This window comes from Solanum tuberosum, unplaced genomic scaffold (assembly GCF_000226075.1).
Source record: "Solanum tuberosum cultivar DM 1-3 516 R44 unplaced genomic scaffold, SolTub_3.0 scf00375, whole genome shotgun sequence".
In the NCBI taxonomy this organism is placed as follows: domain Eukaryota; kingdom Viridiplantae; phylum Streptophyta; class Magnoliopsida; order Solanales; family Solanaceae; genus Solanum; species Solanum tuberosum.
The window spans coordinates 220,408-240,060 of NW_006239299.1; the positions used below are offsets into that span (position 1 = coordinate 220,408).

The 19,653-nt window shown below is 29.3% G+C and overlaps 1 protein-coding gene, 2 long non-coding RNA genes and 1 other non-coding gene across 4 annotated transcripts; all 4 read right to left on the minus strand.

Annotated features, from left to right (window-relative positions):
- Positions 1-5,876: 5,876 nt before the first annotated feature.
- On the minus strand, positions 5,877-5,961 carry TRNAM-CAU (transfer RNA methionine (anticodon CAU)). Its single transcript is given in 2 exon segments — positions 5,877-5,912; positions 5,924-5,961. It is a non-coding gene; the product is annotated as a tRNA-Met (tRNA).
- Positions 5,962-6,191: 230 nt separating this feature from the next.
- On the minus strand, positions 6,192-8,131 carry LOC102580351 (protein TIFY 9-like). The gene is made up of 5 exons (XM_015302727.1): positions 8,090-8,131; positions 7,289-7,379; positions 7,122-7,188; positions 6,969-7,026; positions 6,192-6,249 (listed from the first exon to the last, which is right to left on the minus strand). The coding sequence occupies exons 1-5, from the start codon at positions 8,119-8,121 to the stop codon at positions 6,192-6,194; spliced, it is 306 nt and encodes a 101-aa protein (XP_015158213.1). The 5' UTR covers positions 8,122-8,131.
- Positions 8,132-12,365: 4,234 nt separating this feature from the next.
- LOC102580687 (uncharacterized) lies at positions 12,366-13,081 on the minus strand. The gene is made up of 3 exons (XR_001471552.1): positions 13,028-13,081; positions 12,550-12,643; positions 12,366-12,450 (listed from the first exon to the last, which is right to left on the minus strand). It is a non-coding gene; the product is annotated as an uncharacterized lncRNA (long non-coding RNA).
- Positions 13,082-13,190: 109 nt separating this feature from the next.
- On the minus strand, positions 13,191-14,096 carry LOC107057778 (uncharacterized). The gene is made up of 3 exons (XR_001471554.1): positions 14,045-14,096; positions 13,355-13,448; positions 13,191-13,254 (listed from the first exon to the last, which is right to left on the minus strand). It is a non-coding gene; the product is annotated as an uncharacterized lncRNA (long non-coding RNA).
- Positions 14,097-19,653: the final 5,557 nt, after the last annotated feature.

A 19,653-nucleotide genomic window follows, 5' to 3' on the forward strand; every position in this document is an offset into this window, starting at 1 on the left:
ATACTTGTCATCCTTATTAAAAATAAATGGTTCAAATAGTTGTCATTTTGAAAAATCAAAATATAATAATTGAGTACATTTTCTCCCTTATTTTCTTAGTAATAACTGTTTTTAAAAAAAGTAATAAACATTAACTAGCAAAGAAAATCTAGATGAAGAGTACACATAATGACTCCAATACTGTTTTTGTTTAAATTAATCCTCCTTTATTTGTTGAAAATGAGATTAAAAAGGAAATATTTATTGAAGATATACTAACAGTTTAAACGATTAAAGATAATGAATAAGAATAAGATAGTAAAAACATATAGTTTCTTAAGGACGTGTAAACAGAAAATATGACAAGTAAAGTAGTCTGAGGGGAGTATATGCATGGTCTCTCCAAACCCTGTAAGGAGATAAGATATCTTGTCCTCTTACAGTCCAATGGTCACAGTCCAACAATCACAAGTATCAAGTCAATCAATCACAAGTAGCGAGTATGTCAATCACAAGTATAAAGTAGATCAATCATAAATATCAAGAATCTCAATCACAGGTATCAAACGCTTGCTGGAACAATTTCTCATCGGAACAGTATCACTTGCCGAAATTATTTTTCATCGGGATAATGTCACTCGTCGGAACCATTTCATATCGATATACTATCACTCGCCGGAACCATTTCATATCGACATACTATCACTCGCCGGAACCATTTCCCATTGGCATACTATCATCCATCAGCTTTATATAATGTCACTTGCCGTAACCATTTCTCATCGGCGTAATCACCATATGTCTCATCAAAATGTATCAAAATCAATGCAAAATGATAATTTCATACCATAAGGAAGAGACAATGACTCAAGCTATTCAAGTTCACAATAAAGCCATCAAAGCATTCCATCAATCAACAAATTATGATCAACATCAAGATATTTCAAAAACACAACTATCAACACGTTACCTTTTTCATTTGATCCTCTTTTTATTCGTTAAGATCAATCGATGTAGTAATTGAATCCATCACCTCATTCCCATTACTCTCGAACACATACAATGAAGAAAAATACAAGATTCTACAAGTTTTACAAGGTTTAGAAGTTCACTTGCCTTAATTCAATCAAAAATCAATTTGAGACTTGAGTTTTTTCTTTCGGAACAATGTCCAAAGCCACACAATCTAATCAAACAATTAATCATAATAAGGTTTCAGAAATAATAGCACTCATATCACTCTTTGAAAAATGGGTCAAATCAACTCAAAACACTACTAAAAAACTGCCAAAAAGCGACGGACGGCTTCGCTCCATAAAGCGACGCTAATTGCCACACCGACCGTCGCTTTTAAATAAAAAAAATTATTTTACAAAAAGCGACGGACGACATCTCTTAGTCCGTCACTTTTTATTAAAATAATTATTTATAAATTAAAAAGTCACGCCGTCCGTCGCTTTTTATTAATTTTAATTGTTTAATTATTTTTAAATAAGCGACGGATGGCATCTTTATGTCCGTCGCTTCTTGGTCAAAATATCTGGTCAAATATTTTAAGAAAGCGACGGACAGTGTCTCTTAGTCCGTCGCTTTTTGGTCAAAATGTTGGTCAACCATTTTAAAAAAAAGCGACGGACATAGAGACGCTATCCGCCGCTTTCTTTAAAATATCTGCATCTACCAGATGCGATTTTCCCCATTCTTCTTCTCTTCCTTCTCTCTAAAATCGCCGCCGCTGCTGCTGCTGCCACCTTCCCTCTCCATTGTCTCTTTCTCCTTTACTTTAAGGTTAGGGTTTCATCAAATTAGTTTTAAATTTTTTCAATTTGTGGTATATTGTTTGATTTTGTTAATGAGTTATTGAATTTGTGTTTTATTGAATGATTGATTGTGTTTGTTAGCAAATGAATTAGGGTTTTTATTTAAGTACTAGTTTGAATTTGAAAATCTTTAATTTGATTGTGAATTGGGATTTTTGTAAATTTGATGATTGTTAGTTAGTAAATTGTTAATTTGAAGTTAGAAGTTAGTATTGATGAAGTTTGAATATCATGAATATATATGATGAATGTTTGAATGTCATGAATGAATATATGAGGGTTTAATTTTTTTGAATTAGAAGTTGAATATATATATATATATAAAATTAATTATTGAATTAGAAGTTGAATATATATATATATATATATATATATAAAATCTAGAGTAACTAATTATGAACTAATAAATATTAAATATTACTAATTTTAATGTTATCTTCTTTAACCATCAACAAATTTAATTATTAAAATTACCCCACTGATTTCATATTGTAGTTACGAATAGTCCAAAATACTCATTTAGAATCTATCAAAAATATTTTATGAAATTAAAAGCTCTAGTACTCAAAACGACCAAACGGGTCGTTACAGTCAGCCCCACATATGAGATGACATCGTGAATATAGAAGGCCGCCAGGTGTCTTGTCTCATCCATCTGATGGTGAAGCATGGAAGCATTTTGATAATGTATATCCTGATTTTGCTAGTGAACCAAGAAATGTTAGATTGGGGTTGTGTGCAGATGGCTTCACACCATTCTGCTGCTTCACCTTATTCATGCTGGCGAGTATTTCTTACTCCATATAACCTTCCTCCTGAAATATGCATGACCAATCCCTACATCTTTCTAAGTTGTGTTATTCCAGGTCCCTGTAATCCAAAAAGTTTGATTGATGTCTATCTACAACCATTGATAGCTGAGCTCACACAATTGTGGTTTGAAGGCGTTTTGACTTATGATATATCAACCAAGCAGAATTTGGTTATGCGTGCTTCTTTAATGTGGACTATTAATGATTTTCCTGCATACAGGATGTTGTCTGGTTGGATGACAGCTGGAAAGCTAGCATGTCCGTATTGCATGGAAAATAGTAAGGCATTCACTTTAAAGCATAACATAAAAAAATACATGGTTTGATTGTCATCGACAGTTCTTGCCAATGGACCAAGAGTTTAGAAAGATGAAAAATGCATTTAGAAAAAATAAGATTAATTGAAAGTGACCCCCCCCCCCACCTCCATTACTCACAAGGCATCAAATTTGGGAGAGAGTTTCTCAATTACCTAAAGTTACAGAAGCTTCACCTTCTAGACTTCCTGGATATGGTGTTGAACATAATTGGACCAAACAAAACATATTTTGGGAGTTGTCGTATTGGAAGGACAATCTGCTACGACATAATCTTGATGTGATCCACATTGAAAAAATTATTTTGACAATTTGTTTAACACAGTGATGGATGTTAAGGGTAAGACAAAAGACAATCCAAAAGCTAGAATGAACATAAAAGAATATTGTAGGAGAAAAGAGTTATGGCCGCAGGAATTACAAAATGGTAAAATAGTTAAGTCAGCTTTTCATTCACATTGGATGAGAAACGTGAAATTTGTGAGTGGGTTAAAAATTTGAGGATCAATAACAAGACCTAACTACCCGGATTATAATCAATAATATCAACCCTAGGTCAAACCCTTGATCCCTATACTGAGATTAGGGCTTTTTCCACCATAATTCTCAGATCAAAACCATCGCCCATCGATAATTTCCCAAGAAACTAAGTTCTACGGATCGAAACATGGATTCAAGGAGTTAAAACCTTACCTTTGGTGCTAGAAGAGGTGGAAAACCTTCGAGAAATATCCCTGGGTCGTTCCTTAGCTCTCAAGTTCAAATGTTGCAGAATAATAACGTTTTGGGATTTATTTCCGACTTAAGTTGCGTCTGTCCCGCTGTGGCGGACCTCATCCCGCTATAGCGTCCCTGCCCTGGTGGGAAAATTCCGCCTTGGCGGCTTGCATGGAAACAATGAGCTATTTTAAGAGTTCCAAACCCCCCATTTCACAACACACCTTCATCCCATGACACTCAGAAAATACCCGTTCCCGCTAAGATCAGTTTTGGGAGTTCTATTCGCCCAAATTCGATTCTATAAAGTCGTGTGGATTTCTTAACGTCTTAGCTATCTACTCATGCAATCAAATTCCTTATTAAATCACCCAATAATTACCAGATTTCCCTAGACTCACATGACTCCGATTTCATCCAAATCCGAACTAGGCTAGGAAATTCCAAGTTATTACGAAAAAGTCTTTTGGCCTAAATTTTTTTTCTCGATGGCTTTTCTATAATGACGGGAACATGTCGTTACATAAAGAAATGGAATAAAGACAGGGATGGAGACAATCGACAAAAGAAGAAGATAAAATATCCATAAAACACAGAAAACGACACTACAAAAGCAACACATCTGAAACACAAACAAAAAAAGCACTTCTTTAACATAAAGGTGCACAAAACCCTAACAAATCTGCTTAAGACGAAACTAAAGTAAAACCTTAGAAAACGAAAGAACAACCACATTTCTTTTTTTTAAGATAAACGTGAACAAACCCATACAAATCACTATAAAAACCAGATTTTAGACAAAAAATTAAAGATACAAGTGAAAATCAAAACTCAACAGTCAACAACATCTTTCTTACTAGCTAGGAATGACAATACAAGCAAAAATCGAACACAAAATAAGATCTCGTAGATGAACATAGTAAAAGTGTGAGTACCTATGACCGGATCTGAGTGAATCCACCAAGAATAACGGAGACGGGCGAGTAGTTTACGTCTGATGAACTAGGATTTTTGTTGGTGAGATGAACAAAAGTAACGAGTATAGGGGATTTTTCTTTAGGATTTTAGAGAGTTTATTTGTAAATCGGGTGGGTTAAATGAGTTATGGGCAGGTTTTGAAATTTGGGTTAAAAAATTGGTCAACCCAGATTGTGGCGTAGGATTGCGCCACGTGTACATAATAAGTATTTTGTTAGTGGGAGGGGTAAATGTGCACTGATTATTGGAAGGAAAGGGCTCTGATGGACGAAAAGTATGACAGAGGATATTGGCATACTATTTTCGAAATTTTGGGAGGTACATTTATCCTTTTTCCCAATTTTAAAAATTGGGATTCAAATCCCAACAAAGCACAAAAACATTGTTATTTCTTCCCATCCACATAACCCTTAGTTGACAAAGTTTCTCAATACTTGTGTTGCTGCCTGATAATGAGAAATAACAGATACTCTGTAGAATAACCAAAATAGGCCTAAACACTATTTTTGTAAACAAATTTATAAAGGAGGAACAGCCAAATGGCATGAACGTTGAAGAATACACGCATTATATATAATTTAATAATTACGTGAGTTTGATTTTAACCAATCATATCTTATTCAAGATCAACCTTCGTGACATAGACATAACAATGTATTAATTTGCTTCCCAAGGCCCAAAGTCTCCAATGATTTAGATGCTTGCGGCACACAAGAAAAACTAATAGCATCAAGACATACAATGAAATAAAATAGGCATCAACAAGGGATGTGATTAATGGATTAGAATCATGATCAAGCTTATAAATGCAAACGATAATAGGTAGTTTCATACACAAAGCATCCCGCGTTAGCACAGTTGAGAAAAGAGTCGCACCTCAAAGGACATACTATGGATTTGTCTACCCTAATACAAGCCACACTCAAAAGGTGTAATTTGGACAGTCTACCTAATTCAAGCATTACTACGAGAGATTATACCTAAGATAAGGCAAATGGAAAAATAGAAACATCCCACACTAGCAGAGTTCGAAGAAGTACCACACCCCTAAAGATGTAATATGAATAGTCTACCCTAATACAAGCATTAGTAACCAAACCCTTCCGCATTAGCAGAGTTCGGAGAAGGGCTCACACCACAAAGGATGTAATGTCCAATGCTAACATTAGTAACCAAACCGTCCCGCATTAGCGAGTGATCTCCCCTAATACAAGGATTAGTATACCTAAAACAAGGCAAATGGAAAAATAGAATGGGGTGAGAGAGGCTCGAACTCTCGACCTCAGGATTACTCAGAAGCTATGAGACCTACGCGCTAGCCAACTGCGCCACCACCCCTGTTGTGGATAAAAACCCACACATTATTTTAAAACCAATGTACAAAACCAAACAAATCTTTCACACAAAATAATACAAAATGCAAGTTTTATAGTCTAGTTTTGACTGGCAAAGTTAACATCTTAGCAACTAAAGTCTAGTAAAATAACAACCAAATCCTCAAAATATTTTCCATTAACATCCATAAATGACATACATATATGATATATGTATACCATTAACATCTTCTGCTAATTCTTGTTTCCAGGGTCAGCATGGGGAAAACCATAAGGTGATACCATAATCATCCTGCAAAACATAAATGATTATCCAGTTTAGAAACAAGTAATGTAGATATTAATTATATTGGTAGTCTTCTTAATGAGAAGAAATGTAATATATATATATGGATTAGAAGGATAATACAAATATGTATGAAAAGAAAAATTAAAATATATTACTATGCCTTAGAAAGTTGTAGAGAAAGAGCACTCAAAGTTTATTAAAATATAATAATTAATGTTGTATGGATTTTTCAAATTGATATATATTACAAAGAGCATTCAAAATTTAAAAGCTATAAAAAAAAGTCATAATAGACTAGAGGGAAGGAATCATTTTCTAGTTCTTCACGATTTGGAAATTTTCATTTTTTATACCTAAGATGCTTTCATTATTTATATATATAAAAGATCTGAAAAAGACATATAATTTTCTTCTATTCAAACTTGATTGTGAAGATATATTCTCTTTAGGTTTACTATGACAACTTCAATTACTCTTGATCTTCTAAAACTATTTGATCATTTGTTGAACTTAAAGATCAATTTGAGAAGAATAACTAATAATTCACCTTCTTAATTTTCTAAAATGAAGTTATAACTTAAAAAGTTTAAATAAGTTTACACAGACACAAAACAAAATTGATATTTGAAAATAAAAAAATATTGGAAGGAATATTTGAAAGTATGATATTACGTTTAGATAAGCATTTAACTTAAAAATAAATAAATTAGATGAATACCAACCTCTCTTTTCGCTTTTCCAAGAATTTAACCGATGATTTTCTTGTTGCCAATGGTACATCTACATGTAACAAAGACCAACATATTAAAATAATTCGAAGATGAACAAAACATTAATCAAATTTAAATTACAAGGAGAAGGAAAAAATGTTTAACCTTCGCTTAAGGTTTTCACAAACATTGGTTGTTTTGACGATTCTGCAAACTTTAGAACTCCATCCACCTACGAACATAATATATAATTCAAAAATCATAGTTATATATAATCAATTCAAAAGTAAAGGAAATAATTCAAGGAGCAATGGTAGTTGATTGATAAAAACCTTTTCACTGAAGACTTCGAAAATTGTAACTTTTTCATTGTAGAAAATAGTCAGAGGCGCAATTTTCATGCCAAATCTCGAAGGGCAAAACCTAATTAATAAAATCAATTCAAAGATCAATCAATAAGTATTTTCATTATTGAAAGCATTAACATTATATGTTTGCCAACTTTCTTATATATTTTTTTAAAATATATTATTATTTTTTCTAGAAATGTTCATTTTTAACATATAAGAGATTTTTATTTTTCACACATAAGAAATCTAAAAAATTATTTTCTTCTTATAAATTATAAGACTGCTACTGCCAATTTTATTTATTTTTTATTTTATAAAAGAGCAAGAAAATGCATTTCCCCGAACTTTTACTGGGAGAACTAAAAAGAAACATTAATACACTGATCATGATAAATTATTCATTTCTTTCCTTTATTTAATATTCTTCTAGAGGGAGAAGTTAATTCCTAATTGAAAATATAATTTAATTAAGTATTCTCATGAAGTAACAACAGTTCTCTTAACTCTTTTTTGGTAAAGATTACCTTTTATATTCTCATACAAATTACTCTATGTCTTTTCAAACTATTTACTTATTTTTGAGGTTAGGATCAATAATTTGAGGAAAAAATTGAAGGTTATGGTAAACTAGATTTGAGAGGTTAAGTAGGCATTCCGACATAAAAAATGTGACGTTGGACAAAAAAGAATGCTAGAGAAGGGTATTAGAAAATATTAACTGAATGTGAATATCATTTAAATAAATTGAAAACATAGAAATTTTGGGAGTGCAAAAAAATTCACCTCTCTTTTTGATTCTCCAAAACTCCAAGCATAAAGTTTCTCCTTGCCAAGTCTAGATCTATATGCAACAAAAATCAACACATCGTTAAAATAATTTGAAGATCAACAAAATATTAATCAAATTTAATTTTTAAATGAGAAGGAAAAGAAAATTGTTTAACCTCCACTTAATGATCCCACGGAAAATTGATTTTTAGATGAAAATGCATCCCTTTCTATAAACTTTAGAATATTTGCCGCCTACATTTACAACAAATAATTCAAAATTCACAATTATGTGTAATCAATTCAACAGTGAAACAAAACTAATCAGAATGCCATTTAATTAATCAAAACCTTCGCACTGGAGACATCATAAACCGCAATCTTCCCATCATAGAAAATAGTCAAAGGTGCAACTTTAATGCCATTTTCCGAGTCACAATCAAGCCTGATCAACACAATCAACACAAAGATTAATCTATGGATATTTTCGCTATCCAAAGCATTAACCAAGACAATGTAGTCATTGCATTTGCTTAAAAAATACTGTTATTTTTTTACGAGAGATTTTCATATATATAATTTAACAAATAAAATTTTCAATTTTCTTACACATTATAGATCTGAAAATAAATAATTTATTCTGTTCAAATAATAAAAGAACTTTACCAAAAATATCAAAATCATAAAAAGGCAAGAAATCACTTTTCCTCATACTTCTAGGGAGAGTACTAAAAAAATACATTATTATGACAATTATCCTATTTATCAGAACCTTGTTCATGTTGAAATTGAAACAAATTACATTGAAGTATTATGATAATTATCCTATTTATCATGTTATAATTGATATTTACATATCCCTATTAGCTTTGAAAATGTTTGTGTAATGAAGGCTATTACTAATAGTGCATAGGCACGTTAAGACTATTTTAACTAAAAAGGAATTTTGTTTGTTATAAAGATTATCTTTAAATCAATTAAAATTATCTTCTATATCTTCTCGTCAAACTAATTGATCATTTATTGAAGTTAAGATTAATTTCGAGAAGAATAATTAATATCTTTTTAATTTTTTAAAAGTGAAGCTTATGATAAACTGAATTGAAAGGCTAAGTAGGCGTTTTCCACATTAAAAAATAAGGGTGATATTTGACAAAACAAAATTTATAATGGGTATTAGGAAGTACGAAATTGTATTTAGATATGTATTTAATCAATTTAAAAAAAATTGAAAAATGAGAGTAGAAACTTTTTTACCTTATTTGTGGCTTCTCGAAGATTCTAAGTGAGGAGTTTATCTTCGGCAATGATAGATCTACATGCAACAAAAACCAACACATTGAAATAAATTGAAAATGAACAAAATATTATACAAATTTAATTTTCATAGGACAAGGAAAAGAAAAAGAAAAATGTTTAACCTCCATTAACCTCCATTGTTTGACGACAAGACATCATTAGTTATTGACATTTTTGCAAACTTTAGAATTTCATTCGCCTACATGCAGAACAATTATTCAAAAATTACAATTACATGAAGCCAATTAATAATTGAGAGAAAATAGATCATGGATCAATAACATTTGATTGATGAAAACCTTGTCATTGGAGACATTGAAATTTGCAAAGATTCCATTGTAGCAAATAGTCAAAAGTGCAATTCTCAAGCCATTTTCCGAGCCACCACAAAGCCTAATAAATAAAATCAACACAAAAATCAATCGATTAATATTTTCATTATCTAAAGCATTAATCGAGTAATACAAACGTTATATATGTTTGTCAAATTTTTTATATAATTTTTAAATTTTGATGTTCTTTTTACTAGAAATCTTCATTTTTAATATATGAGATATTTCCATTTTTTTCACATAAGAAATCTAAAAAAATATTTTCTTTTAAATAATGAGAGAGCTATTGTCAAATTTTTTTTTTATAAAAGGGCAAAAGATTACATTTCTTCAAAGTTCTAGAGGGAAATGTTTGAAACGAAGTATCTCACCTAAAAGGAGCGAAACCCTAATCAACGTTTTAGATCCTTAAAAAACACATAAATACACTAATCATGATAAATTCTTTATTTCATTCTTGTATTTATTCTTCTTGGCTTTGCAGACACATAATTTAATTAAGTACTCTCTTTAAGGAACAATCCAACTTCTCTTAATTCTTTTTGGTAAATATTGCCCGTTATATTTTCATACAAAAATACTCTTCATCTTTTCAAACTATCATTTATTGAAGTTCAGATTAATTTTGGAGAAATTTTTTTAATGTTATGATAAACTAGATTTGAGAGGTTAAGTAGGCGTTCGGACATATAAAAAAAATGTAATATTGGACAAAAATTGTTAGAAAAGGGTATTAAAAAATATGTATTGTATTTGAATATGTATTTAAATAACTTGAAAACATAGAAATTTTGAAAGTGCAAAAAAGTTCACCTCCCTTTTTTGCTTCTCTAAGACTCCAAGCATAGAGTTTCTCCTAGCCAAATGTTGATCTATATGTAACAAAAATCAACACATTATCAAAATAATTTCAAGATGAGCAAAATATTAATCAAATTTAATTTTGTAAAGGAGAAGGAAAAGAAAATTGTTTAACCTCCAGTTAATGTTTCCATGGAGATTTTTTTTCCGGATGGAAATGCATCATTAAATTTTGACCTTTCTGCAAACGCTAGAATATTTGCTGCCTACGTATATGATAAATAATTTGAAAATCACAATATGTTTAATTAATTTAACAATGAAACGAAATCAATTAGGAATGAATAACATTTGATTAACACAAACCTTATCCATAGAAACATTGAGACTAGCACTCTTTCCGTCATAGGAAAAATTCATGGGAAATTTTTTTATGTCATTTTTCAAGCCACAATCAAGCCTGATTAATACAATCAACACAAATATTAGTTGAATTTTTTTTGTTAAAAAGATTATCTTTAAATCTCTTAAGATTATCTTCTATATCTTCTCGTCAAACTAATTGATCATTTATTGAAGTTAATATTAATTTCTTTAACCTCCATTGTTTGACGAAAAGACTTCATTAGTTGTTGACATTTTTGCAAACTTTAGAATTTCATTCGCCTACATGCACAACAAATATTCAAAAATTACAATTACATGAAGCCAATTAATAATTGAGAAAAAATAGATCATGAATCAATAACATTTGATTGATGAAAACCTTGTCATTGGAGACATTGAAATTTGCAACCATTCCATTGTAGTTAATAGTCAAAAGTGCAATTCTCAAGCCATTTTCCGAGCCACCACAAAGCCTAATAAATAAAATCAACACAAAAATCAATCGATGGGTATTTTCATTATTTAAAGCATTAATCGAATTAATATAGACGTTACATATGTTTGTCAACTTTTTTTTATACATTTTAAATTTTGATGTTTTTTTTTACTAGAAATCTTCAATTTTAACATATGAGATATTTTCATTTTTTACACATAAGAAATCTAAAAAATATTCTCTTTTAAATAACAAGAGAGCTATTGTCAAAAAAAATAAAAAATTATAAAAGGGCAAAAGATTACATTTTTTCAAAGTTCTAAAGGAAAAGGTTAACGAAGTAGCTCACCTAAAAGGAGAGGAAACCTAACCAACGTTTTAAGACATGTATATGTTTGTCAGTTTTTTCTTAAATATATATTTTAAAAATTTTAGTGTTCTTTTTACGAGAGATCTTCATTGTTAACACTAATTAATACAATGATCATGATAAATTCTTTATTTCTTTCCTTTATTTATTCTTCTTGGCTTTGCAGACATATAATTTAATTAAGTACTCTCTTTAAGGAACAACCCAACTTCTCTTAATTCTTTTTGGTAAAGATTGCCCTTTATATTTTCATACAAAACTACTTTTCATCATCTTATCAAACTATCATTCAGTGAAGTTCAGATTAATTTTCGATAAAAGTTTTTAATGTTATGATAAACTAGATTTGAGAGGTTAAGTAGGCGTTCAGACATATAAAAAAAATGTAATATTGGACAAAAAATGTTAGAAAAGGGTATTAAAAAATATGTATTGTATTTGAATATGTATTTAAATAACTTGAAAACATAGAAATTTTGAATGTGCAAAAATGTTCACCTCTCTTTTTGCTTCTCAAAGACTCCAAGCATAGAGTTTCTCCTAGCCAAATGTTGATCTATATGTAACAAAAATCAACACATTATCAAAATAATTTCATGATGAGCAAAATATTAATCAAATTTAATTTTTCAAATAAGAAGGAAAAGAACATTGTTTAACCTCCAGTTAATGTTTCCACAGAGATTTTTTTTCCGGATGATAATGCATCATTAAATTTTGACCTTTCTGCAAACGCTAGAATATTTGCTGCCTACATATATAATAAATAATTTGAACATCACAATATGTTTAATTAATTTAACAATGAAACGAAACCAATTAGGAATGAATAACATTTATTAATACAAACCTTATCCATAGAGACATTGAGACTAGAAGTTTTTCCGTCATAGTAAAAATTCATGGGAAATTTTTTTATGCCATTTTCCGAGCCACAGTCAAGCCTGATTAATACAATCAACACAAAGATTAGTTGATGGGTATTTTCATTGTGTACAAACATTAACCAAGTCAATGTATTGCATTTGCTTAAAAATATATCTTTTAATTTTATATTCTTTTTACGTAACATCTTCTCATCAGACTAATTTATCATTTATTGAGGTTAAAATTAAAATTATATTTAATATTTTCTTGATTTTCTAAAATGAAGCTTATGGTAAACTAGATTTGAAAAGCTAAATAGGCATTTCCATATTATAAAAAGAAGGTGATATTTGACAAAACAAAAGTTATAAGGGGTATAATAAAGTATGAAATTTTATTTGAATATGTATTTAATTAACTTGAAAAAATAAAATAAAAATTGTGAGTGAAAATAAATTCACCTTGTTTTCGGCTTCTCCGAGAATCTAGGCACGGAGATGCTCCTTGCCAATGGTAAATCTACATACAACAAAAAACAACACATTAGTGAAATAATTTGAAAACGAACAAAACATTATATAAATTTATTTTTCATAGGATAAGGAAAGAAAAATGTTTAACCTCCATAGTTTGATGAAAAGTCATTCTTAATTTTTGACATTTTTGCAAACTTTAGAATATCTTTCGCCTACATTCACAACAAATATTCAGAAATCACAGTTATATGAACCCAATTAAAAAGTGAAAGAAAATAAATCAAAAATCAGTGACATTAGATTGATAAAAACCTTGTCACTAGAGACATGGAAAGATGCAACCATTCCATTGTAGCAAATAGTCAAAAGTGCAATTTTCATGCCATTTTCTGAGCCAGCACAAACCCTGGTTAATAAAATCAACATAAAGATCAATCGATGGATATTTTCATTTTCTAAAGTATTAACCCTATTAATGCAGACATGTATATGTTTGTCAGTTTTTTCTTAAATATATATTTTAAAAATTTTAGTGTTCTTTTTACGAGAGATCTTCATTGTTAACACTAATTAATACAATGATCATGATAAATTCTTTATTTCTTTCCTTTATTTATTCTTCTTGGCTTTGCAGACATATGATTCCTAGGTTTACTATGGCTAAGTTAATTCTTGATAAAAAAAATTATAATGTAATTAAGTACTCTATTTAAGAAACAACACAACTTCTTTAATTCTTTTTTAGTAAAGATTACCTATTATATTTTCATAAAAATTACTGTCCTTTTAAACTATTAACTCATTTATCGAAGATAGGATTAATTTGGAGAAAAATATTGAAGGTAGTAAAGTAATTGAGAGGTTAAGTAGGTGTTCGGACATAAAAAAAAAAGTGAAGTTGGACAAAAAATGTTAGAAAGGGATATTAAAAAATATGAATATTTGGATATGCATTTAAATAACTTGAAAACATAGAAATTTCGGAAGTGGAAAAAAATTCACCTCTCTTTTCCCTTCTCCGAGAATCCAAGCATAGAGTTTCTTCTCACCAAATGTTGAGCTATATATATGTAACAAAAGCCAACACATTATTAATCAAATTTAATTTTCAAATAAGAAGGGAAAGAAAATTTTAACCTCCACTTAATGTTTCCACAAACAATTGTTTTTCGGATGAAACTGCATCTCTTGTTTCTGACCTTTCTGCAAACTCTAGAATATTTGCCACCTATATACATAATAAATAATTCAAAAATCACAATTATGTGTAATCAATTAAATAGTGAAACAAAACCAATCAGAGAAGAATGACCTTTGATTATTACAAACCTTATCACTGAATATATTGAAACTCACACTCGTTCCATCATAGCAAATAGTCAAAGGCGTAATTATTATGCCATTTTCCAAGCCAGAGTCAGGCCTAATTAATACAATCAACACAAAAATTAATCGATGTGTTCATTGTCTAAAGCAATAATCAATATATATATATATATATAAAAGAATATATTTTCTATTCAAATTATAAGAGAGCTATTACTAAAAAAATAATTATAAAAGGGAAGATATCTCTTTTCTCCGACTTATAGGGAGAGTACTCAAAAAAGAACATTATTAGATAGATGATGATAACTCCTTTATTCCTCTCTTTTTTGGTTCTATTTATCATGTTATAATTGATATTTGCAGATCTGTGTTGAAGAAGTTGCAGAACTTTCGTTATTAAAAAGATTATATGTATATCTCCTAAATTTATTTTTTATATCTTCTCGTCAAACTAATTGATCATTTATCGAAGTTAAGATTAATTTGAAAAAAATAATTAATATCTTAGCTTCCTGGTTTTCTAAAATTGTGTTTGAATATACATTTAATTAACTTGGAAAAAAATTTGTGAGTGAAAAAGAATTTACCTCGCGTTTTGCTTCTCCGAGAATCTAAGCAAGGAATTTCTCCTCGCCAATGATAGATCTACATACAACATAAACCAACACATTACTGAAATAGTTTGAGAATGAACAACATTATACAAATTTAATTTTCAAAGGAGAAGGAAAAGAAAAATGGTTAACCTCCACTTAATGTTTCCACAGATAATTGTTTTTTTGGCGGAATGACATTCTTAATCTTTGACTTTTCCGCAAACATTAGAATTTCCTTCACCTACATACACAACGAATAATTTAGAAAAACAATTACGTGAAACCAATTAAAAGTGAAAGAAAATAGATTAGGGATTAATGACATTTGATTGATAAAAACCTTGTCGCGGAAGACATTGAAATTTGCAATCTTTCCATTGCACCCAATAGTCAGAAGCACAATTTTCATGCCATTTTCCAAGCCACCACAAAGCCTAATTAATAAAATCAACAAAAAGATCAATCAATATTTTTTTTCATTGTCTGAAATACTAATCGACTCCCTACAAACGTTATATTTGCTCAAAAAATCTCTATTCTTTTATAATTTTTAAATATATATATTCTTTTAGCGATAAAATTTTATTGTTACACATAAAAAATAAAATTGAGAGGGGGGATGTTTGGCTGTGCAGAAATTTGATTCCTAGGTTTACTATGACAGTTAATTGCTAAGTTAATTCCTAATCATAAATGTAATTTAATTAAGTGCTCTCTTTATAGAACAATTCAACTTCTTTTGATTCTATTTGATAAAGATTACATCTTATATCTTCAAAAATTACTCTTTTAATCTTCAAATTATTTAATTCTTTATTTAAAAGCGCCCTTTTGCTATTGATATGCATTTAATTTGAAAAAAAATAAAAATACCAACCTCTCTTTTCGGTTCTCCAAGAATCTAAGTTGAGAGTTTCTCCTCGCCATTGAGATGTCTAAATCCAAAAACAAACCAACACTTCCTCCATTTAGATAAATAGTTTGAAGATGAAAATCAAGATTATTGAAACACTCATCAAATTCTCAAAAAATGTTTACCTTGACTTTGCGTTTCCACACCCAATGGCTTTTTTGATGAAGAGACATTCACAACATTTGAGCTATCTGCAAACTTTAGAATTTCCTCCGCCTACATACACATCAAATTCAAAAAACACAATTTACATGTAACCAATTCAATAGTGAAAGGAAAAGGTTCTAGGATTAATGACATTTGATTAATAAAAATTAACCTTATCCCTCGAGACATTAAAAATCTCAACTGTTTCATCGCAGATAAAACTCAGCGTCACAATTTTTGTTGTTGCGTTTTTCAAAACTTCATTGGGATTGGTCTTCCCAGTCACATTATCAATACCTACAAGAAAATTTCACAAGGAAAAATAATTAGGATTCAATGTTAATTAGCTGGATTTTCCCTTTGTAACTATTGATATACTTTGTATTGAGATAAATCAAACATATATGTATACTTACACGCATGAACATATACTCATTGATGAATTTCTATAGCAAATTAGTGAAAAAGAAAGGAAAATTAAAACCTCCAAAGGTGATTTCACTTTTAAATTTAGGTGCGAAAATTAAGTGAAATTTTTATTTATTTTCTGATATTTAGTTTGTAAGCAAAAAAAATTATTTTCAAATATATTTTCTATATAATTCAACCATATATAGAAAATCAAAAGAAAAGTTGAAAAAAAAAACTACTTTTCTCCTTACCTAACACACCTTCTTCATTTAAAGATTTTCCTTCTTTATAGAAAGTGAGATTAAGTTTAAAATTTAAACAATTTTACTATTTTCTATAACATTAAGAAAATAAAAAAATATTTTTATGCATCTTTTTAACCTGTAAAAACCAATTATTCAAATATCGCGATAATATCCAAAAAAATAAATATAAAAACCGACATGTTATAGAGAGTTTTAATTGTATTTGTTTTATTTAAAAAATAAAAACAATTCAGTTACTTAAGTTATGTTATTATAATCGTTCGGAGTCGTGATAGAAGTTATTTTTTTCATTATATTAATAAATTATTAGTTTTAAATATAAATTTAATCATAATCAGTATATTACATGCTAAGCATAGTAATATCTAATGTAGGCATGGAAGTACTAAATTATTGATTTTATATACCTAGTGCATTGTAATTTTACTTTCCTAAAAATTTATTGTACTACGTTTAATGTAGTAGTTTTTTTTTTTGTTTACCTTTTATATTCTCACACTTTATGACACTGTAAGATTGATATGTCCTAAAAAGGCTACAACAATAGATAGCTACTGTATTTGAATTAAACTTTAACTTAATATAACACGAAAAACAAATTAAATTATAAATAATAATTAATTAAGCTAGCATTTAGTCAAACATTCTAAAGTATATTTTGACAATTTATCTTTAAATATTTATTTGACCATAAAATTTTATCTGAAAATTTGATTTTTAAATATTATTTGGAACTTCCAGTCACACTTTAATTTTTTTTCCAAATAAATACATGTTCAAGTACAATTTCCAAATAAGAAAATCACTAGTTAAATATTTTAATTTTTCAAATTTCAGCTTCAAAAAATATAGCCAAACGGGGCTAAAATTAGTACTGACACCTACAATGTTAAGTTGAGTGGAAAGGACCGTCCATCACACGAAGTGCACAAATAACGAATTTTGCGTGTGTTTATTAAGAGGAAACATCAACTAAAAACGACAATTAACCTCAAGTAATAATAGTATAGATTCTTGTCAAGTGTTTGGTTATAAAACTTCAAAATTCAATTTGAAGTTGAATCTCAAATTTGAGAAAAAGTGTTCTTAACGTGTTTTTTTATTTTCATCTTCATAAATCAAATAACGTGTCATCTTCTCTCCTTTGCAAAAAGTACAATCAAACATAAGTTTATCTTCAACTTCCACTTTATAAATCTAAATAAATCAAAAAATATTTGAAATCTATTATAAACTTCACTTATTGAATTCTAAGATCTTGAGTATAAAAATCATAAAGGATGATGTTAAGGAAATATACCTGAAGACATTATCACAAAGCAAAAGCGTTGATTCAAAAAATGTTTCTAACTCCTTCCTCTAACTTTATGTTACCACCAACGGCAGCAATGGAAATGTGCGAAGAAAATATGTTAACCCTAATGGGTGAAAAAGATAAATTTATAGAGGTTTAGATTTAATCTGGCACGTCCATCAACCAAGCCATCTAATGATAGATTGAGTCTTCAGTAGTTATTAATGATGTACTTTACATTAATTGGGCCACACATAAAATAATAAGAAGTCTAACATTTTTCCACTTGGCCCAATAACCACATAACGCTAATTATTTAAGAGAAAATATCATAAATAACAAAGAGATTAAAATTAATAAGCCTCATTAGCTCCAATTTACCTAATTTTGCTCCATAACTATAGTTTCATTTCCTATGGGTATTTCTGTTTGTATAATTCGCTTGTCAATATACAAATAGAGTAAGTCGGTTAGTATAATTTGCTTGTCAATACACAAAAAAGGTAAGTATATACAAATTCTGTATTAATATGTTTAGAATTTTTTCAAAACTTATACAAAATCAAATGTATAAACAAATGTACCAACATGATATCATATACAAGTTAGGGTAAGCATATACAAATTTTAGATTTGTACAATTATGAACTAAATTATACAAATTCTGAATTTATACAATTAGGAGTCAAATTATACAAAATTTGGATGTGGCCCATGTGAATATGGTTATATATATTAGCGACGAAAAGTAATTTCTTGAAACTATTGTTATATTAAATAATTAACTAGTATTTGTTTGCTTAATTTTGTAATTTCCTCAATATTTAATGATACATTCATTAGTTAGGCATAAAACAAATACGTTCTACATTAATATTCATCATACATATCATAATATGACAAATCGCTAATGTGAATTATGGCGGCTATACATAATAATATTATGCTACATACTCCCTTCCTTATACTACAACACTAGTACTTTATCATACCAATAATGAGGATCCTAGCCATTTAATTTAATTTAATTAAATAATTAACTAAAATAATTAAAACAAACTTTGTCCAAAAAATAATCTCTCGATAGATCATTTTCCAAAGCCAAAGCCGAAGTCGAAGCCGAGCCGAGCGAGCGACGACGACGACGGCGCGAGGGGGGTCCCTCTTTCCAACCCTTTTAACAATTAATTAATAGGAGTGTTTCTATATTTAAACTCTCCTATTTTTCTTTCCACCACCGATGAGGGAAAAATGCCCTTTCAATTAAGCATAAGATGACTTTTCAAGTTCTCAACTTTTCAAGTTCCCAACTTTTCAAGTTCCTCTCTTTACACATTAATGGGGAATGGTTATAACATAAGGAATGCATGGACGAGTGTGTACTTTACAAGCAAGAATCAACTGCATCTGGATAAGTAGGTTTCCCCTTGGACTTTCCGTAGTGAACATATGTAGGATATATATACTCGGTCAATCGGTAGATGCGATATCTTTGAACCGTTGAGCTTTGGTGTATACCTAGACAACCATATGTCACATAATTAACCCTTTACCGTTTATGGTTCTTACGGTTGTGTTCGTTTCAGCCATAAACACCTCCTGGTTTTATGAGTGTATAGAGAATAGGCTTTTGACATAAAATTGTCTTTGAAGCG